The sequence below is a fragment of the Mesoplodon bidens genome, assembly GCF_964165515.1.
Source record: "Mesoplodon bidens genome assembly, chromosome: 10".
Classification (NCBI taxonomy): Eukaryota; Metazoa; Chordata; class Mammalia; order Artiodactyla; family Ziphiidae; genus Mesoplodon; species Mesoplodon bidens.
In genome coordinates, this window is record NC_138172.1 from 33,547,436 (window position 1) to 33,574,450 (window position 27,015).

At 40.0% G+C, this 27,015-nt stretch overlaps 1 protein-coding gene across 9 annotated transcripts in view; it reads left to right on the forward strand.

Moving 5' to 3' along the window:
• The window catches only part of ERC2 (ELKS/RAB6-interacting/CAST family member 2), a 963,856-nt gene that overhangs the window by 548,392 nt on the left and 388,449 nt on the right, over positions 1–27,015 (forward strand). For all 9 annotated transcript variants that reach the window (XR_014016968.1, XR_014016969.1, XR_014016970.1 and 6 more), the window contains one exon: positions 17,551–17,711. Coding sequence is in view for 6 of the 9 variants with exons in the window: in XM_081247675.1 (XP_081103801.1) it covers positions 17,551–17,711 (161 nt within the window). In the remaining 3 variants the exon portion in view is untranslated. The remainder of the gene's footprint in view (positions 1–17,550; positions 17,712–27,015) is intronic.

Below are 27,015 nucleotides of genomic sequence, written 5' to 3' on the forward strand. Positions count from 1 at the left end.
CTTTGTTTTGTTTTTTTTTAAACCTACAGGTACTCTAGCCATTAAAATATGTTTTTAGCATCTATTTTGGAACCTTACAGAAATGATTTGGGACAAGGGCAAACATTTTGTGCCACTTACTCCACACAGTTCCTTTCTTTTTGGTGCTTACTTGCACTGGCACTTAATTTGTTATCATGTATTAGAACATTTCCCTGTCGCCTCAGAAACTGTCTCGTAGGCCAGGCTTTTAGAACCTGAACTTTTTAAACACAAAACAGGATTATGGATTAATCTCAGGCAGGGAAGTCCCTGGGGGCAACGTAACCTGACAAGTGAGACTCTGCTCTTGGCAAGCCCCTTGCGGGGTCGCCCTCTGTTCCTGCTGTTGACCCAGTGGACGAAAGAGTGGATGTGTGTGTGAGTCTAGGCATGACTTCTCTAAAGATCAACATTTGTACACACTGGAGTCACCTTTTATACATAGTGCTACTGACATTAACCAGAGAAGTAGGCCTGACAGCCCCGGCCTCAGAGCCAGCACAAGAGTGGCCCGGCTGTGTGTGCATGGTTTATCTGAAGGGATTCAGCACAACATTACACAGCCTAATTGTTTTTTGTCCAAAAGGAACTATTGCCCAGATAGAGGCGCCTCTAAGGTTACTGAGTGTGACCCATCAAAATGGGGTTTCATTTCCATGTATGTGTACTTGCTAGTTATTTAATTTAATTTATTTTTTATTATATGATAACATACTATACATTAATTAACATCTATTATTAACAGTAACATTTTATTTATTTTACTGTAATTATTATTTACTATTTTTTAAATTTGTTTATTTTTATACAGCAGGTTCTTATTATCTATTTTATACAGTGTATTGCTAGTTATTTTAAATACCCAGTTTTTTTAAATGTTTCTCCTCTTAAAGTCCAGATAGCATGATTTTCTTATAGCTAGTTTTAACAGTATTCATTCTTGAAGAAAAGAGAGGAGAAATAAGGGGAAATATTTGTAAACAAAATAATTTAAATATTTGAGAAGTCATAAAAGAGAATCCCAGCTGAAGCAATCAGATCCTTGAGTGAATATTTGGCCTTCAAGCAAGGAATCCAATGTTTTCACTTATGTTTTTCTTGAGACTATTAAATACCAGGGTTATGTTTGTTTCAGGCTTGTGTTTAATCACTTTACATGGGACTAGACTATAATCTATTGGTAACAAAAATGGCTGAATTTTTTTGATCTGAAAAGAACTACTAGGAAAAAAAGTCACTTATTTTAAAAATAGAGATCAAAGGCATCAATTGTAGAAAATGTCCTTTGGGAAAAACATAGAGACATCTGCTTCTAAAGCATGATACAAGTATTTGGTGAAGTCTGACATTTAATATGAGTATAAGTTGTACCATCCAACAGAGAACTTTTCAACACAATTGTGGAGTTTTGAAGAACTGAGTGTCACATATTAAGATCTGATCAGTTTTTGTCTCTGCTCAGACCAACAGTGAATGCTGCCACGCCTCAGGGTAATCGGGAAAAACAAAATTTACCGTTTTTAAGCATGAAAATTATGCTTGGCAGGGCATGTACTTTGATTGTTTTTATAGTAGTGGACAGCATTTGACCCTTGCCATCCACCCACTCTCTGCCCGGCTCCCTTAGGGACCAATACACAGCCCTTAGCAGCAGTTCAGGGACAGTCTCTGGTGCAGAGCCAGGTGAGAAGCAGAGTAACTGGTCCAGGGAGCTCAGTGTCACAACCCTACTGTCAGTTCAGCCGGACGGCCAGAAAGTAGAGTCTCATTCCCTGGAGTGCTAAGGAGGATGTTAAGCAGCTCTCTGATGACTGCTAAGATTGGAAGAGAGGCAGAATTTAGCAGGTCTGTTGTTGTGATGGGGTGGAGACTTATTCCATTTGGAGAAGGAAAGAAAGCAGATAAACTCTCTATTCAACTTGAAAGTGCAGTGAGGTTTGGTCTGTCTGCCTTGCTTATGTGGGTGCCTCATACTCATTGCCAGTCACTTTGTACATGGGGAGAGCTGACTGGGTGGACGTCTTTGTTCTGAGTCTTCTTTTTATGAAGCAATTTTCCCAGATTTAACCAATTGAGAATTGTTTTTTACATGTACCAGCAATCACTCTGAGAGGAGAGAGCCAAATTGCTGTGGGGGATGCTGTGCCCCAGGGATGCATTTGGGAGGATTTCCTTCTCCTGAAGCCACAGGGTCGACATAAAGCCACTATAAAATGTTTTAAATAAAGGAGAAATTGAAGTGGAAGACTTCATTCTGGCACTTCATGTCTGGTTTTTGCTTTCCTCCCACTGAGAAGCTGACCAAGCTAGTGACCTGGAGGATATATTTAGTTTGAGGGTAATGAAACTTTATTATGATTTTTTTTTTACTTACCTGGATTATAATTATAAAGAAACCCCTACCTGCCGGTGGCCTTTGTGGATCAGCCTGTGATGCACTAGTAGCTAAGCTATTGTTGAACATGGCACTTAAAAATGTTTTATTGTGGGACTTCCCTGGTGGCACAGTGGTTAAGAATCCGCCTGCCAATGCAGGGGACACGGGTTCAAGCTCTGGTCCGGGAACATCCCACGTGCCGTGGAGCAGCTACGCCCGTGCACCACAGCTACAGAGCCTGCGCTCTAGAGCCCGTGAGCCACAACCACTGAGCCCGCGAGCCACAACTACTGCAACCTGCATGCCTAGAGCCTGTGCTCCGCAACAAAGAGAAGCCACCGCAGTGAGAAGCCCACACACCGCAACGAAGAGTAGCCCCCGCTCACCGCAACTAGAGAAAGCTTGTGCACAGCAATGAAGACCCAACACAGCCAAAAATAATAAATAAATAAATAAATAAAAATTTTAAAAAGTTTTATTGTGTGTATATGTGATTGTTTGTTTTATAAAAAGGAGACTACGATCATGACATTTTTCTCATTTGACTCTTGAGGAAGTCGATTTTATATCCTAATTCAATAGGTGTCAAGCCATTGATCTGAATGCTGATGGTTTTACCTGGGTATGTAGTTGTCCTTGGGGATGGAAGTCATTTACAGCATGAATATTCTCTGTTGAAATCCTCCTAAGCTGTAACATTTTGGGGAGGATTCTTGCTGAAGAGCATGGGAGTGGCCTCACTTACCTTATGTGAGCATCTCCCTTCTTCTCCCCCAGCATTTGCCCTGGCTGTCCTTCTCCTGTGGAGGTGAATGCCTAACACACGTGGCATGTTCTTTATTTTTGAAGAACTTAAACCTTTTATTTTTAGATAATTGTAGCTTCATTTGCAGTTTTAAGAAACAATAGAGATCTTGTGTACCCTTCACCAGTTTCCCCCAGTGGTAACATCTTGCAAAACTTTAGGACAGTATCACAATCAGGGTACTGACAATGATATAGTCAAAGTACGGAACAGTCCCAGCACCCCAAGGATCCTTCAGGTTGCCCTTTATAACTGTACTAAACTACTCCCCTATATCCATCTCCTACCCCTGGCAACCAATAATCTGTTCTCCATTTCTGTAATTTTGTCATTTTAAGAACATTATATAAATGAAATCATATAGGATGTGACCTTTAGGGATTGGCTTATTTCAGTTAGCATTGTTCACTGGTGATTCCTCCAAGTTGTTGGGTTTATCAATACTTTGTTCCTTTTCATTGCAGAGTAGTGCTCCATGGTGTGGATGCCCCTCAATTTGTTTAACCATTCACCAGTTGAAGGACATCCAAGTTGTTTCTAGTTTTGGGCTATTGTGAATAAAGCTGTTACCAACAATCATGCACAGGTTTTTGTGTGAACATAAGTTTTCATTTCTTCGAGATAAATGATAGAAAGAGTATAATTACTGGGTCATATGGTAGTTGCATGCAGAGTTAAGAAACTGCCAAGTTGTTATCCAGAATGGTCACACCATTTTATATTCCTATCAGCAAAGTATGAGTGATCCAGTTTTTCTGTATCCTCACCAGCATTTGGTATTGTCATTAGTTTTTATTTTAGCCATTCAGATAGGTGTATAGTGATGTTTCATTGTGGTTTTAATTTGTTGTTCTCCAGTGGATAAAGATATGGAACATTTTTCCATGTGCTTATTTGCTGTCTGTATGTCCTCTTCAGCAAAATGTCTGCTCATGCTTTATGTCTGTTTTCTAATTGTATTGGAAATTTTACTGTGGAATTTTGGGAGTTCCGGTTATTTGTCAGATATGTGTTTTGCAAATATTTTCTCCCAGTCGATAGCTTGTCTTATTATCCACTTAACAAGGTCTTTCACAGAGCAAATATTTTTCAATTTTGATGAGGTCCAGTTTACTCATCTTTACCTTTATGGTTTGTGATTTTTGGTGTCAATTCTAAGAACTCATTGCTTAGCCTTAGATTCAGAAGATTTTTTCCAATTTTTTTCTAAAAGGTTTATAGTTTTATGTTTTACATTTAAGTTCATGATCCAGTTTGTTTTCGTACAAGGTATAAAGTTTAGGTCAATGTTCTTTTCTTTTTTTCATCTATGGATGTCCAGTTGCTCAGCACCATTTGTTGAAAAGGCTATCTTTGCTCCATTGAATTTTTTGCTCTTTTGTCAAACATCACTTGAACATTTATCTCTTAGATATAATATTATCACAGTATATCTATTTCTGTGTTCTCAATTCTGTTCTACTGATCTATGTGGCTATCCCTTTGCCAATATCACATTGTCTTGGTTACTCTAACTATGCAGTGGGCCTTAATATTGGGTAGAGTGACTCCTTCCATTTTATTCTTCTTTGTCAGGATTGTTTTAGCTATTATAGGACCTGTGCCCATCCATATAAATTTTAGAATAAGCTTGTCTATATCTATAAAACACTTGCTGAGATTTAGATGGAAATTACATTAAACCTATAGATCAATCTGGGAAATATTGACATCTTTACTATGTTTAGTCTTTTCATCCATGAACACTTCCTATCTCTCCATTTATTTAAATCTTCTTTGATTTCTTTTATCAGAATTTTGTAGATTTCCATGTACAGATTCCATCCATGTTTTAAGTTTATACTTAAATGTTTCATTTTTTTGGAGTGATTGTAAATGGTATTTAGTTTTTCATTTTGGTTTCCACACCTTCATTGTTAGCTTATAGAAATGCAATTGACTTTTGTGTGTTGATATTGTATCCTGCAACCTTGCTGAACACATTTATTACTTGTAGGTGTTTTTTGTAGATTTCTTAGGATTTTCTACATAAACAGTTATTTCATCTGCAAACAGGGGCAGTTTTATTACTTCCTTTGAAATTTTTGCACCTTTTATTTATTTTCTTGCCTTATTGCAGCATCTAGAACTTCACATATTATGCTGAATAAGAGGGGTGAAAGCAGGTATCCTTTCCTTGCTTCTGATCTTAGAGAGAAAGCAGTCTTTCACAACTGGTAGCTATAGATTTTTCAGTAAATGCTCTTTTATCAAGTTAATGAAATTTCACTATATTTGGCATATACATTTTGAGATGCAATTTTATATCTTTTAAAATAGAACATAGGGCACACAGTTGTTGTATGTTAGATGTTGTGTTCAGGCCTGGGCATACTGAGGAGAATGAGCCATGGTCTTTCCTTGCTGTTGAGGGTCTCGTGGCCCAGAGTTTCCTCCCAGATCCTCTCAGTATATGTAATTACCTCTAACAATTGTCCCCTTATATTTGTACTCAACAGTCAGATTCAAATCCTGGTAAAGAGTAAGCCATCTGTAATTCTTGGGTCAATCCCTTACCCTTTTTGAGTTTGAGTTATCCATCAGTTAAGTGGTATGCTCCTTTGGGAGTAAGTGAGGATCAAATGGGATTTAGGAAACCACATTATTTAAATCAGACGTAATGATTACCTCTCTAGAGTATGGCTTCTTTTCTTTTCTCCCTCCCTGCATCCCACCCACAATCATCTGTTGACAATCTACTGTGTGTTTGCGAAGATGCCCCAGTGGACCCATTCAAGGATGCATTTGACGTACAGGGAGGCCACTACCTATTGCTCAAGGTAGATGGAACTGCAGCGCAAGGATTCTGAGGGGATCAGGAAAGGGCTTGGAGGCAGGCCTCATTTGGCCTGATTGCAATTTGCCATCATCAACAGGTACCTCCTGCAGAGCTAAGCCAGCAGGAGAATTCGGAGCAAAAGAAGCCTCCTTTTTTTTTCATTTTTCCTCCTTGGAATTGCCTCAGCTTATCCTTACATCACAAGAAAGAAGGTCTATTTGAAAACATTGCCGTGATTTGTTGAATGGGAATGAATAAACCTTGCTAATAGAAGTGGTCAAGTGGCATGGACAAATGGTTCTGATTTTGCAGGGCCTGCCAACTTATTTTGAGTGCTGCAGAATCAAAACAGTAATAACAATAATAAAATTAGAAAATGCTAAACAAGCACAAAACAAACAAGCAAGCCACCATACTGGACTTTAAAATGCATAGGAACTTTATTAGGGAACAAGTTGAAATGAATGAAGCAACATTCAAGCACATTGCGGGGCCGGGTGGAGGTGGCAGGAATGGCTGTTGACAGCTGTGGAGTCACTAACACTCAGGCACTCCCTGGTGAACCCGGATTATAATCAGCATAAATCTAAGTGACTGTCGGGGCAAAGAAACCATGCTACAAAGTGTGGCCTGTCTTAAGGTTATTTTGGCTGACAGTAGTTGCCACCATAGCTGCCACCAGAGGGCCCCACCCTGCTCTGGATTTCTGCTTTATTACTATCCTTTGGAGGTCATGGTCTACCAGCAACTAATTTTTCCATGGGAGCAGAAGTACTTTCTTTGCAGACCTTCCTTTGTTGCAACTGTAAAAAAAATTCTTTTGAATTTTATTGAAGTATAGTTGATTTACAATGTTATGCTAATTTCTGCTGTACTGCAAAGTGACTCAGTTATACATATATATATTCTTTTTCATATTCTTTTCCATTATGGTTTATCACAGGATATTGAATATAGTTCCCTGTGCTATACAGTAGGACCTTGTTGTTTATCCATCTTATATATAATAGTTTGCATCGGCTAATCCCAAACTTCCAATACTTCCCTCTCCCACCTCCCCTCCCCCTTGGCAACCGCAAGTTTGTTTTCTATGTCTGTGAGTCTGTTTCTCTTTCATAGCTATGGTTGCAGTTTTTAAAACTTGCTCTCTTTTTACATTAGTGATTCATATTTGCATCAACAAGTACAAAGAAGAATATAATAGATTACCTGAAATCTCGAAGCTTAGAAACAAACCTGTTATGCATATTTTGATGCCTTTCCTTCTAGTCTCTTTTTCTATGAATATTCATTTAGAAACCTACATATAGTTGGGATTATATTGTATTTATCATTTACGAACCTGCTTTTCTCAGTTAGGATTTCATGAACATCTTTCTTTTCCATTAAATCTTTCTACTTAGTATTTAATGTCTGACCAACATCTCAACAATTGGATGACTGCAATTTACTATCCACTTTCTTTGCAACACTTACACACACACACACACACACACACACACCGTAATTTATTTAACTAATTTCTTTGAAAGGTGAGGGTACATATGTGTATGTTTGTATGTATATGTACTTGTGTTTATATATATGTTTGTGTGTATATCTATACATATAATATGTATATACACACATGCATACTTTTTATTCTGATTTTTATAAACAACACTGATGAATATGTTTATTATATCCTTGGAATAAATTTCTCTGGACACATCCCTTATTATATCCTTAGAATAAATTCCTAAAGTGAAATCACTGGGTCAAATGCTAATTCATGAGATACACTGAATGTAAAGGAAATTAAAAGTTTTTCTCATGTGTTCAAAAAAGAAACACTTTCCACAGAAATTGAAATAATTTCTAAACATCACCATTGGACAATAAAAGTTGTAAAATTTTGATGCTCTGTCTCTTTCCAATACAGTAGCCACTAGACATATGGATATTGAAATTTTAATTTTAATTAATTAAGATTATATAACATTAAAAATTCAGTTCCTCAGTGGTACCAGTTATATTTCCAGTGCTCTATAGCCACATGTAGCAGTGGCATGTATATTGGAAAGTGCAAATTAGGACCTTGTCATCATTGCAGGAAGTTTTATGGGACCATGCTGCTCTGATATCTTCATGAGTTCCTTTATAATTGTGTTTGGGATTTAGCATATTTTGTGGGTGATTAATTTGGTTTGTTATAAATAGATTTCTTAGTAAAAAATTTCGCCGTTCCATTGAAGGTGAAAAGTGTTGTCTTTCTGAAAATGTAAGAAAATGGAAATTCAGCACTTTCTCTTGCTTACTCATCCTCTCATAGGCTGAAAAGTAAGAGCTAGTGTTCAAACTAACATCACTATTGATGATTACAGGTTACTGTGCACTTTCTGTGTGCCAAGCATGTAACTATTGTAAGTCAGGTATTCTTCATAAGGACTCTGGGAGGTGCAGCTGTTATCCACATTTTACAGAGAAAGAAACTGATGCACATAGAGCTCAAGTACCTTTTTCAGGGTCAGCATGTGGCTGGATCTTGTTTGGGACCTAAGCCCTCTGGCTTCAGAGTCCACACAGTTAGCCACTCTCTGTACTGCTTCTCAAGAACGTGAGACTCTATTAGGGAAAAAACTAGCTCTTTGCTGTGCTTCAGAACTGTGAACACATAAAGTAAAAACACCTCCCAGTTGCTCAGTAAGTATCTGCACGAGACATACACAGAAGTGTATATTCACAGCCTTTTTCTCAGGGAGGTTCCACTGAGCCAAATCCAATCTGGAATGAAGAGTGCTCAAGGGCCTTCTGGAGAAACTGTTACTCATCTGTACTCCAACACAGAATCTGTTCAGTCAGAATGTTTGTATTTTACACATTTCTTCTCCATCCATCCTTTATTGTGATGTGAAATTTTGTCAATAAGCCTTGGGGGAGTAGGGGGGAAAGGGGGGCTTTAAATTGTAGTCAGAATCGAAGAGCTCAAGCCCAAACACCCTCACTTGATGTGGGTATTTGTTTGCAGCTGAAGGATCAGAGGTGACACGTTTAAGCAAAGCTCCCAGAAGTTTAACTTCAGTGAGGAAAAAACAAATCCCAAACACAATCTTAAGGGTAGCCAGGTCCAGGCAGAAAGCAATCTGGGGATTTTCAGTTTCAACCTTTTCCAAAAGGTGTCACTCTAAGGCAGCAGTGGGGAGGTGGGAGGGAGGTGGAGATAGAAATGTCAGATAAGAGTAATTGGAAAAATAAGATTAGTAGTCCTTGTTTTAACAGATCCTTCAGCTCACAGCATCACTGTCTAAGAAGTTGTTGCTGTTGAGGAGGGAGGGTTTCAGCGTTTATCTTTACCTTCTGATCTTAGTGTGACCTCCTCTGTGCCCAGAGCAGAGCTGGGCCAAGTCCCAGCTATTCCCACAGGACCAATTCACATTCCAGTTTTGCTGTAACCTGGGATACGGGGATTTCCTTGGCTCTGTGTTCTGGTGCAGACTGAAAACTACCATCCTCTTGCGCTCAGGATGTAGCGAAGACAGAAAACTAGGATGGATGGTAAGGGGAAAGGCAGAAGAGCCTGTGTATTTTTTAACATATGGTTTTAAAAGCTGTTTTAAAATTCCACATCATTAACACAAAATAGATACTAACTCAATACTGACATATAATTTAAGAAACAAACTGTTTTATCAAAATATTTGAAGATCAGCTCTTGCCAAGTGAGCCTCTTGAAAAGCACTGGATGTTGCCACGTGTCAGGAAGAAACACACAGAACAGGGAGTGGGGCTCTTGGCAGATAACTGAGAGAGAAGCTGGTTTTCAGATATTTAGTTAAACAACACAAATGTATATGTAAGTTTAAGTTGACACATGTTAATGATTTAAGGTCTTAAACAGGTTTTTTATTTTATTGTTTTAAAGCTCCACTATTCACTTTAAAAGTTCTGACAGTTTCTCCAGAGTTGGGTGTAAGCATTAGACTCTTTAGAAATTCGTTTGATAGCTTCATTTTTCTTAAAGTGTACAGAGTTAAGAATTATTCAAATACATTTGAATAGTCCTTGTACCTCAACCATTTTATAAGAGAGTTTTTATAATCTTCCACATAGGATGACTAATAAAATCAGAAACGACACACAATTACTTGGGGGTTTTCGTTTTGTTTAGTTTAATTGGTGAGACCAAGTAGTCATCTAGCTTGAAGAAACCTTTAATTACTCTGTTCTAGATATGTAACACCAAACCAATATATATTTTAAAATGTAATCTTAGTTTTCTAGATATAGGATCAGAATTTCAGTCTTACCATATTTTGGGACCTTTTAGGAAATTCTTTTAAGTGGAACATGTTAAGTATTATAGAAGATTTCTGAGGTTGCTGTGAATCTCTTTTCATCAAGGATGGCCTTTTAGGAATAAAACAGCCTTTCTAAAAGTTTTTTACCCCCAGGAAATATTATTGTCAGGTGAATTATCAATAGATATGCTTCCAAAATAAGCAAATGCTCTGTTGAATGGAGACACATGGGTTGCTTTCCTGCTGGACTTCTCAAAAGTGTTTATTGGCTCATAATCATTGTGATTCTTCAAGTAGCAATTCCCTAATGAACAGAACCACGTGGCCCCCAGCCTGGGCCCCCCAGCACATGTTTTTTCCCTCCTCTTCAGCAGGCCGCTCCCACTTACCTGCCTTAGGGAGGTAGGCCGTGAGGCCTAGGGCAAGACTGGCTTTTGTTTAACTCTTGCTCATCACTCAGTCCTTTCCTTTAACAGTTTTTTTCTTTTAATCACTATTGTAATTTAAAAGTTGTTTGATTCAAGCTTGCCTGCCAAACCAGACAGCTTCTGAGGATGAGCCTGTTGCTTGCGTCTAGCAGAATGCCTGGCACGTAGGAGACACCCAGTGAGACGAAGTGGTGGAATGATGAAAGGACTGCACATCTCCCAGGTCCCGGGCAAAGCGGGGAGAATGCAGAGCAGGATTAAAAGCTGCTTGCCTTGACCCCAGCTCAAAGCCTGGGACATTCTTATTGTACCACCTCGAAACTCACGGGTTCCTGTTGCTCTTGGTGGCTGATGGGGTGGCACTGAGCATAGGGGTTCCATCCATTCAGGAGCTGAGTAACTGAGCCCTCTTGTCTCCATAGCAAAGAGAAGGTGCTTGAGGCAAACAGAGAGCAAGAACTTGAAGGGCATTTGGTGAGGATGGCAAGGGGACCACTGATTTATGGGGTAGGAAAGTATCAAGTTCGGACTTACAGTTCATCCATCATTGCACTAAGTGGGTCAAAGGAAGGTGTTTCAGAATCACATCTTTGCATTCCCCTTCCTCTCATTCCTCAGGTATTTATTGAGTGTGGACACTGGTTCTATGTCGGGGCTGAAGGGCCTTCCACAAAGAGAACAGAGATGTGGTCCTTGCCCTCTGGGGATTACAATCCAGTTGTAGCAACTAAGCACACACATGAAATATTTGTGCAGAAATGTGAAGTGGTGTTTAATTAGGTGGGAGAAAGTCAGGTTCAGACGGTAAGAACTGAAGGCACTTGGGTTGGGTGAAAATAATGTGGCCAGGAACCCATACTAGGGACAGTGGTAACTGTCACACACTGGACACTTCCAGGATTTCTAGCAGAGAGGGTTGGATGATTTATGGGTATTATCTCCCTTTATACTCATGCCAATCCTGTGTGGTAGCTTCTGTCTCCTCCCTATTTTATAGAGGAGGACCTTCAGGCTAAGAGGAAGGTCAGCAAATGTCCAGGGTTCCCAGACAAGTTTGCACTTTGGCATCACTTTGGAATCATCCGCATCTTTAATTAAATACTGATGCCTGACTCCTACCCTCAAACATTTTAATTTAGTTGGTAGGAGTGTTACCATGGCATCAGGATTTTAAAAATCTTTCTAAAGGATTCAAAGGTGCAACAGAGTTTAGGAAACATTGGGTTAATATTGTCCTAAGGTCACAGAGATGCTGTTGGTGGAGCCAAAACTTGATCCAGGTCTGCCTGTTTTCAGAGCTCCAGATGTAATCACTGTACCTGTGAAGGAGGCCAGGGCCCTGTGGCAGAGCCTTAAAGGAGAGGCGATTTCAGTAATTGGAGGGGTTGGTATAGGGCATTCCAGGGGTGTGTGTACGTGTGTGTGTGTGGTTGACGGTAGGTGACACCAAGCACAAAATCTTGAATTCAGTAATAAGCAAACATAAAATGGGTTGAATACTTACTGGCACTTTATTAACAAGATCTGACACTTCTGTGGCACCAAGTACTTGGCATTGTTCTTAGGGCATCACACACGTTAACCCATTGAATCTTCACAAAACCCCTTTGAGCTACGTTCCCACATCACAAGGAAGAAACCTGGGCTCAGAAGACTTTTATAACTGACTCAGAAGGGGACAGATAGTTAGTGGTAGGCTAGCTCCTAAGTTCTGTTTGTAACCACTATGCTGTGCTTATCTCTTATGTTAAGAATGTACTAAGTGTTTTCATATTTGCCAGTCCCTGCACTAAGAGCTTTACTTTCATTGCTTCATTTAATACTTGCAGTAACGCTTATGAGACATACCATTGTTATAGATGAGGAAACTCAGACACTTTCCCAAGGCTCTATAATTAAAAAGTGATAAAGCAGGTATTATTAGTACAGTCTGGTTTCATAATCCATGATTTTAACCATTCTCAGTATTTCAAAATACTTAAAGTTTTAAAAATTCAAATTAAATCTTAAGTGGAATGCTATCTATAAAACAAAGTAGAACAACTCCCTTTGAATGTGAGATAGTGGACGGAGATCTCTGCTCATTCACTCTCCTCCTCCCCCTCCACTGATCTGTCTGTCAGCTCCCAGATGCCTTTTTGGAACCCCTGGTGCACTAGGGAACACAGTCTGAAGACAACTACTTTGGGTATTTCAGGAGCCCCTTGAGATACTGGAACCAGACCAGTGATATTTTTGACAAAATATGGATGGTTTAGGCATATTTTCCTGACAGTAGGGAGATGAGTTGTAACAGTAAATCCTGTGAGACGTCTTTGAATCCCAAATCCACAGGGCCCAGTTCAAAGTCACATTGAGACACACAGTCAAAACAGCTGAAAAAAATCAGAAGGGAAGTCTAACCTTCAATTTGTATCTTTGGAAAACATTGAAGGAACCCCAGGAATAACTCCTAGCAACTTTTTTCCCCTTCCCTTTTTCTCTTCCTTCTCAATTATCTTATTCTGCCCTTAAAACAAAACCTGTGTCCCCTATCTCCAGGCTCATTATTCCTCTTTCTCTTCTCACTTGTATCTCCTTCTTTTTTATTATATAAATCATTGTAGCCTGCCCTTAAAAGTATTATACTTTTGCACTCAGTTTTACAGGTTCACTCTGCTACCCATTTCCTAAAATCTAGGCACAGAACTGGCTGAGAGATAACTCTGGTAGGGGAGAAGCTGATCAGGCAAAGCCATGTCCTTATTTAGGGTAGGGGTAGAGACAAAGGCTAGGAATACACACAAACACACCCACTTATTTTCAATCCTATCAGAAATGTGGGAAGGGAAGGGATCCAAGCTTGAAGCATCAAAAATAATGGTAGAAAGGGATGATGGGTCCAAGATGTATTTCTAAAACAGAGATATAAGACTTGATGGTGAATAGAAAATAAAAGAGGGAAGAGACAAATGTGGTTCTGAGATCTTAAACATGAGTGACTGAGAAAAGGTCAGGGCTACCAATGTGTTAGGGAGTGGCAGGTGGGGAGGGCTGGGATGGCTGGTAGGGATTTGGTTTTAGTTATGTGTGCATGGATCATTGTGAATTTAAAGTGATATTATGACATCCAAACAGAAGTAATCAATGGGTGGTTCAGTATATGTGAAAGATGTTAAGTGAATAAAAGGAGACAAAGGTTGGAAAAGTATCAGAGTTGAGAGCTGTGGAGACAAATCTCAATCCTGCTCCTGAGTAGCCACATGGATGAGGAAAATGTCTCTGGGACAGAGTCATAAGGGGAAAGGTCTAGTTATCGACTGCAGGAAGGTGAAGAATTTGCAAAAGAAACAGGGGAGATAGATTATCAATTTAGGAGAGCTTCGAGAGCCCAAGGGAAGGGTTGGCTTTTAGGAAAATGGGGAATGGATACATCCCCACTCACCCATTAAACCATGTTTCAGAGAGACTATTTAATGAGGAGGAGAACTTTGTAATGATACATTTATTTAAAACTATTTAGAAAATTATATATAGCATCTCAATTATATATACACACAAATAGAGAAAGAGAGAGATGGGGAAATTAAAACAAACTGTTTAGAGTGTTTATCTCCATGTGGTGGGATTTTGGGTGATCTTAGCTAAAAAGAATGTCATTTAACCTAAATAAAAAGAAACATTTAAAAATTTCATATCTGTATCTTTTAGATTCTGTATGAGTGTACCTTATAATAAGAAAAAGTGTTATTTTGATATCAATTAGAACAAATGGTTTATAGGTTACATCATCTCACTTACTATCCATAAACATCTAATAGAATAAGCAACATAATTTCCTGTTTCCAGATAAAGAAACTGAAGCTGAAAGAGATGAAGGAACTTGTGTCAGTCATACAGTGAGTGATGGAGACATGATTCAAATCTGGTAGTTTTTAAGGCATAAGTTTCATATACATAGCCAGCTAAAATGTTACTTCAAATGAGGGGAAGAAGTTGGGGAACTGTTTAGCTGTGCAGACTATACATTAAGAAAAGACATATGGCAAGAAGGAAGGTACCAGTGGCCTGCAAAGGTAGAGTTTCCATGGGATAGCAAGAATAAGAAGCACTTCCTCTTGATGAGAGGGGACTGGTGGGGGGGAGATGGAGGCAGGTGTTATAGAGCACTTGATAAGAAGTGTGACAGTTCATCAGTCAAGACAGCCCAAGTCAAGCTGGGGGTAAGAGCCCCTTATCTCTTGGTGTAGTACAACAACGGTGCATACCTTGCTTATGTGATGTGGGTTGGCCTTGGGCTTCATTGTGGTCACTCAGGGACTCAGGCTGAAGGAGACATCATCTGAAACATGCTTCTGTGCTCATCATGGCAGGGAAAGGGGAAGGTTGGGGTTGACTGCTAGTACTTAAATGCTTCTCTCTGGAAATGACAATGATTTTCTTGGCCAAACCCTCACCCAACTTAAAGGGAGAGGGAAATGTCCTACCATGTGCCTGGAAGGGGGGGAACTAGAATATTGTGAACCACCCTGATGGCCACCACGGCGGGGGAAACATTTCTTGCTTTCTAATGCTCCTGTTTTGGTAGCAGAGGAAACAGTTTGCAGAACTCTAGAACATCTGACACAGGAGGTACCATGGGCATCATCTGGGAAACTGAGACGCCAAGAATCAAGTGCTTATTTGAACAAAGTTACGGGTAGAAACAGTGGCTGTGCGAAGACTAGAACAGTGTATCTGAGGCCAGTGCCCCAGGTGGTCCGGTGTGCAGTCCTTAGTGGTCAGGTGAATTAGGAGGAGTGAAAGGCCTTGGCCTGGGAAGCTATTTTGAGACTCTGCTTCCAAGGTGTTGAAAATAGCAGCCTCACCTCAAAATAAGAATTATTGACGTTGGAAGCCGAAAGCATCTCCATCAGTAAAAGAAAGTCTAGATTACATCTCTCAGGTGTCCAGGTTTTCTCCATGTGATTATTGCTGAAATGACCAGGGCAGCCTGCAAGTCATTACTCTAAGGTGTAATTGTTAAAGTTGGGTTAGTATAAAACTAGTTAGTGCCTGCCTTAAGCAGTCAGGTGGCAGGTGAACTAAGAACTTGGAAACCCAGCTGAGTAGCATACTGTGTCTGTAGATTGCAAGCAGGTCAGTTCAATTAATGAGAAAGAGATTCAGCAGGTGAGAATCCTCAACACTCTTCCTCTTCTCTGAGATAAATAGTACATTTGGGATAAAGAACAATTTATGAAAGGAAACGGGGTCATGAGGACAAAGGCCATCCCATATGGAGGGTCACACAGACTTTGTCTTAGTTGGCACGTGGAATGACCATAATACTGATATGTTTTTTTAAACACTGCTATTGAGTATATCAACAATAGGGGAAAAAAGAAGACAAAATAAAAGAAAAAGAAAAACCACCTCTGCTTCAGCCTCATCAAGTATTGCTTCTAGTTATATTTATGATATTCTATGAACTTATATGAGAAACTAAAAAGTTTAATTGCTTTTTAATTTTTGTATATTTCTGAAGTTAAAGAATAATGCTATTTATCCTACAATTAAACATGTGTAATTCTGTGACTTTCATAGGTTATCGTTTATGTTTCTTGCTTTTTAAACTGTTCTTGGTTTTGGCTTTTATTTACGTTACATGGCCATCAAGTTTCCTCCTTCTATCAGGGCAAAATGGAGGGTTTCCTGAATCTTAAAATCCTGTAATTTACCTTGGATGTGAACTATAATGCTTATTCTGAATACATTCCGTGTAAAACTGCAGAAATTGTGTAGAAAGTCTTTATGAATTGGAACTTAACATATCATTGACAAGTTTTGAAGGGCGTTCTGTTGACTTTGGTGATAGATGATCCCATTCTGCCAAGTTCAGCTGGAAGGGGCGACCCAAACATCAACCCTGGAACCTAGAAACTTCCTGAAACCGTGATTTTAAATCAGCAGGGTGGATGCAGCATGCATCTGTGCAAGAGATGGCATTTCACCAGCTTGCTCCACAGAAGTCTCTGGAACAAAACCATAAACATCAGCCCTCATTGTTGTGTGTTGGCTTTTAAAAGCCTCCAGTGGTTTGGGGAGGATAAGGCCTTGCCTTGGGGCTCCCTGGTCCAATTTTTGGGGACCTGGCTGAAAACCCTGGATATTTGATAGTCTGGCTTATTTCTATGGTGTATTAGCACCCTATAAAAGTTACATGTCATTTATTTCAAGTTTAGAACCCTCTCAAACTTAAGGGGCAAACCAAACTTGAACCTTTTGTGGCTGGAATTCTGTTTACCTTTGACCAAACCTTGCTTCCTGAATGTGAAACAGGGAGGTGAGGTGAGAGGGAGGCCCCTGAGGCCCTTTGGACACCAAATCGCTTTTGCCAAACAAGGCTTTGATAGGTTAAAACATGAATGAATTTGAAACACATAGAATAACTTCCTGTCAGAATACTCTGGGGCCTACACACAGGAGTATATTGTGCCGGGCAAAATGCGTTTTGAGTGTTGCCTTCAGCCAACTGAAGTGAGGCAGTATCTGAGATTTTTGCCAAACAGGTTGAAATTGGGTCAGGCCACTCACCCTCCACTTCTAATAAATATATTAAATAGTTTCTATAAAAGTTAGTGGATAATCCAATTGAATGAGGACCTTGAGAAATTCAGACACTTCTTGTGTTTGAAATATTTATTTTTAACTAGTGACAAAGAAAGAGTGGATGCCAAGATACAATGCCCAGTTCAAGGATGGCTTTATTTCCTTTGTGTCTATTGTCAGAACATAGGCTAGCACGAAGTGCCTTGTGCTTGAATGGAGGAGAAATAACACACTGCGTTCCACGTGCTTTACAGATAGAGGAACTGATGAATGCACTGGAGAAGACCAGACAGGAACTGGACGCCACCAAGGCTCGCCTTGCCTCCACGCAGCAGTCTCTGGCTGAAAAAGAAGCACACTTGGCCAACCTCCGGATAGAGAGGAGAAAACAGCTGGAGGAGATCCTGGAGATGAAGTGAGTACCCATTTTTGCTTTCCTACTCTCTCTTTTCTAACTTCTCTTTAGGAATGAGAAAGGGAAGGCTAGAGAAGAGGAAGAAAGCTTGGAGAAATAATAATTTAGCTAACACTTGACTATTTATTTCCATGACTACGCTTCTTATTTTTTTTTGAATTATAGCTTCCATGTCTCAATTTGCACATGTCTCACATCTGTTATTCAAAAAAAAAATCCAACATTAGGTTTTGCGCCTCTGTGTTTTGTGGACGGCACTGATAGATCTGCTGAAAAGGTCTGAGTTGGCCAAGAGACAGAGGCCTTCTTAAGCACAGTGGTAATTTAAGTCCTGCTCAGAGTTAAGTGGAAACTTTTCTGAGGAGGTATTTCCTAATTGTAACTATAACTTTGCTAATTATATTCTTTTCACTTGTGTACAATGCCTGGCTTGTGTTGGCGTTCGTAGAGTCTCAAGGTTGGCACCTCTTTGTTTAGAAAGCAGGACTCTGATTTGCTGGGCCGATAAAAACAGGCTTGGAAATCCCCCTGCCCCCCTGTCTCCTTGGGTAGGTAAGGGCTGGGGGGAGACTGGAACAAATGTCTTTGATTTAATCAATAAGGTACGGCTGCTTGTCGGGCAGTGGTCATTCCTGTAGGCCTGTGACACACCTGTCTTTACCTAGCTTTTATTTCATTCTTACAATGAAACAATATCACCATGGAAAAACATAGTAAAGGTAATTACTCAAAGATTTTAGAGATAATCAATTGCTGTGGATCTGTTTCTGAAAAAATAGGCAGGAAGCAGCATCTCCCTCTGTAAGTTTTAAAATGAAATAATCACTAAAATATAATCTAAATCCAACCTCCTTCCACAGTAAGGGGAAATGTACAGAATTATGGCATCTTAAGCCTATAACATAGACTCTGAAATTGGTGGCTAGGTATGGAAGAATAACCTTATCCTGACCCTGCAAGTCTTACACATGGTTAACATTAAACCCAGGAAGCTTAGATCATGGAAAATATGGAATGAAATATTTTGAAGGATTTAATAACGAGGACAAAACTTTTTATTCCTCATCAACTACCTCAGTTTCTCCAAGACCAAAGAATAAGTAGTTTTATTTCCACTTATAAACTCTCATTTTTCCTAATAAAAGATGATATAATAAAAACAGATATTATTATCCTCAGTTTAGAGGTGAGGGAACTGAGACTCAGCGAGATTTCAAGTACTTTGCTTAAGGACATCTGGCCAGGATTAAAACCAAAATCTACTCAGGCTCCCTTTCTACTACCTCATTTTCTCGTGGAGCTTATGTCACCTCCACCAAGTCCAGAACTTTTGTCTGTTTGAGTCACTGCAGTAATTATGCTGCCTAGAACAGTGCTCAGTAATTGTTTGTTGAAGCAATGAATAGATTGAATGATGGAGATTGGATTTTATGTACTTAGGAAGAAAAGTATTTCAAGCATTTGTGACATTATCGATGTGATCAATAGTTTATTAATAATACCAGTACATTGATTCCATCAGCCTTTATTCTTTCTCTTTCACTTATCCAGCTTCTGCCTCCTTCTGTGTTGTTATGTGTCAAGCTCAGCCTCGTTTCTCTCGTTGTTCTGCAGCTGTTCCCAAGTTAACTCTACAGCTCCTGGAGTGATTTATTATGCCATTATAGGGAAACTTCCATTATTTCCTGTTTATAAAAAGAGCATATACTTTCAACGTTTTGAGAGAACAAGTAATGGTGAAGCATGCTGGTTTGGGAGTCATCAGAGCTGGGTTGAAATCCTGTTGCTTCCACTCGGTGGCTGTGTGACTTGGGGGAAAATGACCTTAACATCGCTGACCCTCCAGTTTCCTCCTGTGATGACTTTCGTGGGGTGGTTGTGAGAAGAGGCACTCAGAGCAGGGCTTGGCACACAGAAAATGATATATGTGTGTAAATGGCGCTATCAGCCAATGAAAATGTCATTTGTTTAATATACTTTGTGAAGAGTATCATTTATCTAAAATTTGGGTTTATTTTTCTAAAACATATAAACTTTTTCCGTGTGTATGTTTTCCTACTTAATTTCATGATTTCAGATAGCACCTAACTAAGACCTCTTTTGGTGAATTGCCACATTATTGCCCAAGTGCTTATTAATCTGCTGCCACTGCAAAATAAATACAAAATTCCTATTAATTCCTTTGGTAAAAGTAACAAAGCCCTGCCTCATTAAGCCCAATATGGACCTCATTCACTATTTAACTGGCCTAGAAGCCCCACTTACCAGTGGGCTTCTTCCCAGGACAATGGGGACACAGGTGCAGGGCAGTTACATTGACTGAGAACCCCAATTAGCTTTATCAGCCTCTTCAGCTGTTCAAGTCAACCAAATGGTTTGGTCAGTCTTGATTTTTAAGCTGAGTTGACATATTGGTTACTTGGCATTAACCAAGTCAGTGTAAGTTCGTGGGAGCAGTCAGCTGGATGTATCACTGTATCTGCTGTCACTCTGTGCCAAGCGTTGTTGGTTTTCATTCAACTGACAGGCATTGTGCAAGCAGCTTTAGGCAAGTCTACCCAGTTTCCCAACCCTGGTAGCAAGGGAGAGGCTCTGTGGTATTAGAGGAAAGAGAGACGGGGCCTTGAGTCAAGAGAAAGAAGATGTGGTCTTGTAACTCAACCATAACTTTAAAGGAGATCACTCTCTGGTTGCCTCAGTTTTTTCTTTGGTAACGTGGAGGTAATAATACTTGCCCTGCCTACTCTATAGAATTGTTATAGGGACAGGATTTTTTTTAAAATACTGAACTGAAATTATGTAAACCAGCATATGTAAAAGTGCTTTGAAACATAAAAGGGGGTTTTGAAATAAGAGGTGGTGTCTGTTAAATTCACTGCAAAATCAAAAGGCACGGAGTTTTAGTATTGGAAAGCAGCTGGGTCCAACCTTCCAGCCTACGTAAGCCAGACTCCTGTTCACATAATGACTAATAAGGAATTCACCAGGCCCTGGTGAAGACCACTTCCTTTGGAAGTCACGGGCTCATAAGGTGGTGGTTCATGTTCCACGGCTCGTGCAGGTAGCTCATTTGTTCTTAGATGGAACTGAAGTGGCTTTCCATGGAATCTTCCCACTTGTCTTGGTTTTTGTTTCAGAGCTACATAGATTTCACCTGAGCCCCATCCACAGGACAGCCAGCCTTTTAGATATTTGTTTGGGTAAAAGTGTGCATTTTAGAAAAAAAAAGAAAAAAGAAACAGAGAAGCAAAACTTAAAAACAAAACCACCTCGATCCTCCCATGCAGAGATGGATGCTGGTAGCATTTTGGTGTATACCTTTACAAATGCTCTCTATTTTTTAACAAAATTAGATTGTACTTCCATATTTTATAAATCCTGCATTTGAGGAATGAAAGGATGAATTAGTTCAAAAATTTATAAATATTTCTTGAGCACCGACTATGTGGTAGGTACTGTTCTAGGTGGAAAAACAAAAATGTCTGCCCTTATCAAGCTTGCATTTTAGTAAAATGAGTGAAGGAAATGAATGAACAAATAAATAAGTAAATAAATGAATAGGTAGATGAATAAAGTAGCTTCTTGTGGAACCAAAGAAGTTTGGAATCCCACTTAGAAATCTGCTTCCATAGGTAAGGGCCGTCATGATTATTTGGGGTAAAAAGGGACATGCCCTGTCACTCCCTATAGTCTGAGAACCCTTTTAGGAACTGAGCCCAAAGGAGAGCCTTTGACTCTGTCTTGTGTAGCATTCTTCCCCCCAGTATGCCCTTTTCCAGTTTGATCTTCATTGCTTTGTATTCTAACTGCCAGTCATTATTCCCACACCGGAAGGAACTAACAGTTCCCAACCATACGTTTTCATAGGAGAACATAATATTCTCCTTCCCTTGTGTATAAGATTATGCTTTTACTTAAAAAAAATCTAAAACCTCTTACTAAAACATTTCATAATGGTTCGTCTTTGTTACACTTGCTTCTACTTAAAGGGATTTTATCAAAATAATATTAAGAACATCATTCTATATGTTTGGTTTTATTAATGCCGGTTAATGAGCTTACATTCCAGTAACCAAAGCTCAGTTATTTAATTTGTGGCAGGTGAATTTGATATCTGTAGCTAAAAGGAATTGAAGGCCATGAGATACTGTACTTAAAATCTATCTGTGTGCGTTTGCTCAGACGACTTAAACTAGCATAGTAATTTAACAGGCAGGCAGGCAGGCTAACTGATATGTTCCATTTAGTATTAAACACTGAATGAATAAGGGTTTTGAGAGCTGGTTAAAAGTTATGTAATTTGAAGTGCGTGTTTTAGACTTTTTGAGGTGATTTCTCATACTTATGTAAAGATTTTAAGGGGACCTCTGTACTTTATCTCATCTGATGACATTGTGATATCCATCTTAATTTACAGGGTATTGTTGCATTTTAGACATCTTCTCTAGATAGCCTCAAAAGCCTTTGTATACACTGGGCTATTTTAGGAAGTTTACAGTGAGGTAAGACCCCTGCTTATTCCAAGGCATTATCCTGTTGGCCTCTTTGATCTAGGATCTCTCTTGAGAGAGCCACTCATTAGGTAAGTACCCTTCAAAGGAGAGGCATGGTGCAGAAAATGATAAAATCAATTTATTCTTTACTTCATGCCAACATGAGAAAAGACAAATCACATTTCTTTAGGAAGGAATCCTAAGTGCCTGGTAATTTGGACAGGATAAATGGAGCCTGGGAGAGGAGTTTTGAGGGCAACTGTTACTTAAAATTGATAAACTCAGTTGCAAGAGATGTTATGGAGATTGAATGAAATTATGCATTCACGAGAAAGTGATTTATAAGCTGTAAAAGTCATATATGTATAATGTGTGACATATTAATATGTTAGGTAAACTGACTATAATTAGCATACACTGATCCCATCTTCAAATTCCAATTGACCACATGCTTTCAACAGTTTTTTATAAGGAGGCGGCTACAGTGCAATTCCTTCTCTAATCAATGAATGGTTTGTTTAGAAAAACCTTGGCATGCACAGTTTAAAATATATATTAAATACTATGTTAATGTGTCCTAGAATGTCCTAGTCTGTCTGTCCTTATTTACCTCCTGATAAATGCTAAAAGTAAATTGAGTCAGCGAAAACTAGTGAAGCTTGTCTCAGCTTTCTAAGTTACCTGCAGTGATTGAGGATGGATGGCAGAGAGAAAAACTGCTCATTAAACAGCAATTGTGGTTTGAGCTGCAGGCAGTCACGTGATGGACAGTAGCTTACCACTCAAAATTTCTGTTTCTCTCTTGTAACCCTGAAGTTGGTGGCTTAGGGCCTTTAGTGGAAGAGAAAAGGCTTGCTGTACATAAAGTGGGTAAGCAAAACTTAACTCCAAAGAAAATAACTTTAGAATAGTGGAGTGGTCTAATTAGCTTCAGTGCGAGGAACAGAAAACCCCACATTCCAGAAGCTCATACAAGTAGCTGCATAGTCACCAGGGACCCACACTCCTTCTACCTTGAAGCTTTGTTATTCTCTGTACATGAGAGGTGTCCATCTCATGATACAAGGTTTTTGCCTCAGCTCCAACCGTTCCATCCACATTCCAGCAAGCAGACAGGAGAAAGGAGAAGGGAACCTCCTTGCCCTTTAAGTTGCACACACCATCCACTAACATCTGAGTCATTTAACAGTTTATTCGATAAATAGCTGTTGAGCATTCATTGCTTGCAAGGACTGTTCTACACCTTAGGCACCGATCTAAGCCAGTGTTCTAAGTGAATAGAAATTGTTTGTCACATGGTCACACTTAGATGCAAGAAAGCAGGAAATGCAAACTGTAGCTGGGTGGCTCTATGTCCAGCTAACACTTAGGGAACCCAAGGAAGGAAAGGGGTGGTGGGGTATTGGGGGCAACTAGCAGTCTTTGCTGAAATAAACGAAGTATGAAAAGAAAGTGTCAACTGGTATGTTATCTCACTGAGCATTTAAAAATAACTTTGTGACTATACTTTTAGAGATAGTATTCCTAACAGATACTTACTTGTATGCATGCATGTCCAGTATATATCTGAGTTCATATCTGGGTATCAGTGTTGGTAAACTATGGGAGAGTCATGTGGTGAGTGAACAGGTTTGGAAATACCTGAAAAATCTCATCATGGTTGGGATAGCTGATGGGTGAGGAGTGTTAGTCTAGAGAAGACCAAGAGGCAGATTCTCCCTTCAGCTATTAAAGGGGTGACATGAGAGAAAAGAAATGGACTTGATTTATGCTGCCTCAGATGATTGTGCTAGAGCGCAATCATCCTTTAAGAGGAGGAAGGCCTTCCTTCATTCAGTGCTTTGTACCAGTCAGAATTCTGTAGCCTTTTGAGGTTGTTCCTGAGGTATGTCAGCAAATCCTGGGGGGAGGGGGATATCACCTGCTCTGGGTGCTACAGAGAGAATTCCCATCCCCAGGAAGGGGACAGAGGGATGATCTCCACAATTCCTTTCAGTGTGGGATTCTACCAGTAAATCTGCTAAATAAGTGATCTGGAACATGAATAATATTTAGGAGATGCTGGAATCTTCTTTGTTTCTTCTCTTAAGGAACTTTATTTGAATGTAGGAACTTTTGCCAAAAGCCAAAAATGACTGCTTGGTTTAAGACACTGTCCTCTCTAATAGGACCATAACCGAATTTTCCTGTACTTTTGTACGTTGCATTTATTTTTCATAGAACTCTTCAGATGTGAAATATATGAGCCAAGCAAAGATGTGTCTCACAAACTATTACAGAGAAAGAATCAGTGGTTAAATTTCATGTTAGGTAGAATCAAGAACCCTTCACTCTCCCTGCCCTAAGGATTGTACTATCTTTTTTTTTTTTTTTTTTTTTTTTTGTGGTACGTGGGCCTCTCACTGTTGTGGCCTCTCCCCTTGCGGAGCACAGGCTCCGGAAGCACAGACTCAGTGGCCATGGCTCACGGGCCCAACCGCTCTGCGGCATGTGGGATCCTCCCAGACCAGGGCTCGAACCCGTGTCCCCTGCATCGGCAGGCGGACGCTCAACCACTGCGCCACCAGGGAAGCCCTGTACTATCTTTGATTAAAATGTCTTCAGGAATTAAACTAGCCCAGGCATATGTACTATTTACTGCATGCAGACTTTGGCCAATGGGATTAATATTACCGGTGAACAACTCTTAGGTGCTTATTACATGTCAGGCAGGGGCTGAGTATGTCACCTCCTGTGAGATGGGGAGTATTATTACCTCCACTGTGTAGATGCAGAAACTGAGGCTCAGACGCCTGGAACTCAAAGTCTTTTTGACACTACATTCTATGATTTTAACCACTGACAGATTGCATTACATTGTCTCCTAGTGAAAAACTCAGGATGTTGTAAGAATTTTAAGTCTTGTAATGGTGGGACCAGTTTTGATTAAATAGAAGTCAGTTGGCAAACAGGTGCTTCTTCCAACTCGCATTGGGGAAGCAGGACAGCAGGCTGGGGTGATGATGGGAGGGAAGGGGCAGGAAGAGAGCTAGTTGGAGGAAGGCTTTGAACTCAGCTTCCTTATCGTAAAACAAAGCAAGGGGAGACACTGTCTTCTGGCCAGAAACATGCACTGCATATATAAGTTCAATAGTGAAAACTGTCAGTCAAATGGGTCCCTTGGCCTGGTGGTTTTTAATGGAAATACAAACATTTTCTGAGCTAGAGTGTATAATCTTTCAGCTTAAATAATCATAATCAGCAGTTAAATAATCTAAATGCTTATGAATTGTAGAGTCTAAATTATTCCAAGCACCATACTTCATGTTATCTCCATCTTCACAGCAGCAGCTCCATGGGGGCTAGGGAAGATCAACCATTAAAAACAGGAAAGAGAACGTACAAGCCTTCCAACCTCCTAAAGTATGGCAAGTCAAAGGGGGCAGTTCTGGTCCTTCTTTCAATCCAAGAGCAGGTTCCTTTGGATCTCTCTGGTCCTCAGTTTGTCCAGCTCTAAATTATAAATTATAAATTAAGGGTATGAAATTGGCCAGTCCTCCAGCCAGCCCTATAAATTGATGCCCCTTTTACTTTCTACCTTTGTCCCTCTTTTCCATTTGTTCTTTTTTTCATCACAGCCCACTAGGTAGTTAGGTCTTTTCCTAGGAACCACTTCTTGCAGTGATCATTTAGAGAAAAAAGGATAGAAGAAAAATGAGGACCATATGTGGGAGAATGTATTCCAGAGCAGGGGCATCAATGGGAAATAGACTGTGGCCCAGATGCCAGCTGTCTGCCAGAACTGCAAAGGGCAGGACTCAGGGAAAATCCCAACTTGTAGGGTTTCTCTGCCTCCCTGTAGTATCTTCTTTGTGAAGGTAAAATATACTGTAGCTGTTAATCAGGGGAAGCCTCAACCCTGAGGATGTAGAGGGGAAACATCAAGATCTGCAGCCTCAGTGACAGAGGGCATCATAACAAAAGGCTCCAAGTCACTGAAGACTTACAGGACAAGGCATAGCATGGAGGTGGGGAGGGCTTTGGATGTTCTTGGTCCCTGGAAAGTATTTAATAAAAGTTTGATAACGAAATGAATGAATGCTGATGAAAATTTGACTCTTGCTAGCTGCCTCTTCCTCCTTTCCCCTACCTTATCCACCCCTGCCTTCTCTTCCACCCAATCTCCTCTTTCTTCTTTTTTCTCTCCTCCTCCTTTCCTTTCCTTTTCCTCATGTTCTCTCTCCTCTTCTTCCTTTTTCCTCTCCCTTTCCTACCCCTGTTCTGGTGCCCTATAAAGTGAGAGGGGTCAAAATATTTTCTTTATTTTCTCAACATAACGGTTGTCTTGCTAGATTCTCATTTTGACTGTTGGGCAGGAGGCAGACTGAGCACCTGGGAAGAAGAGAGAGAGAGAGAGAGAGAGAGAGAGAGAGAGAGAGTGTGTGTGTGTGTGTGTGTGTGTATGAGAGAGAGAGAGAGAGAGAGAGAGGGAGAGAGGGGCGGTGGGGGGGGGCGCGGGGAGAGACACACACAGGCATGCTTGGGGGCGGAGAAAGGCCCAGCTCTGGCAATCTTGCGTAGAGAATGAGATGTAGAGGGGAGGCCACTCAATTCTTCAGGAGCAAAGCAATTGAGAACTATAGGCTGAAGCCAGGCCGCCAGTCAAGAACCTCCAAACTCTTTTGTTTTCCAGTCACAGAATTTGGGAACCAAGGGATTGTGAAAATTGAAATGCAGTGTTTGATTTTGATCTTTGGGTTAAGCCAATATCCCTGGGATCTTAATTTGAACCTGCAGGAGGCTTTGGCCAACTTCTTTGAGAATCTGTTGTT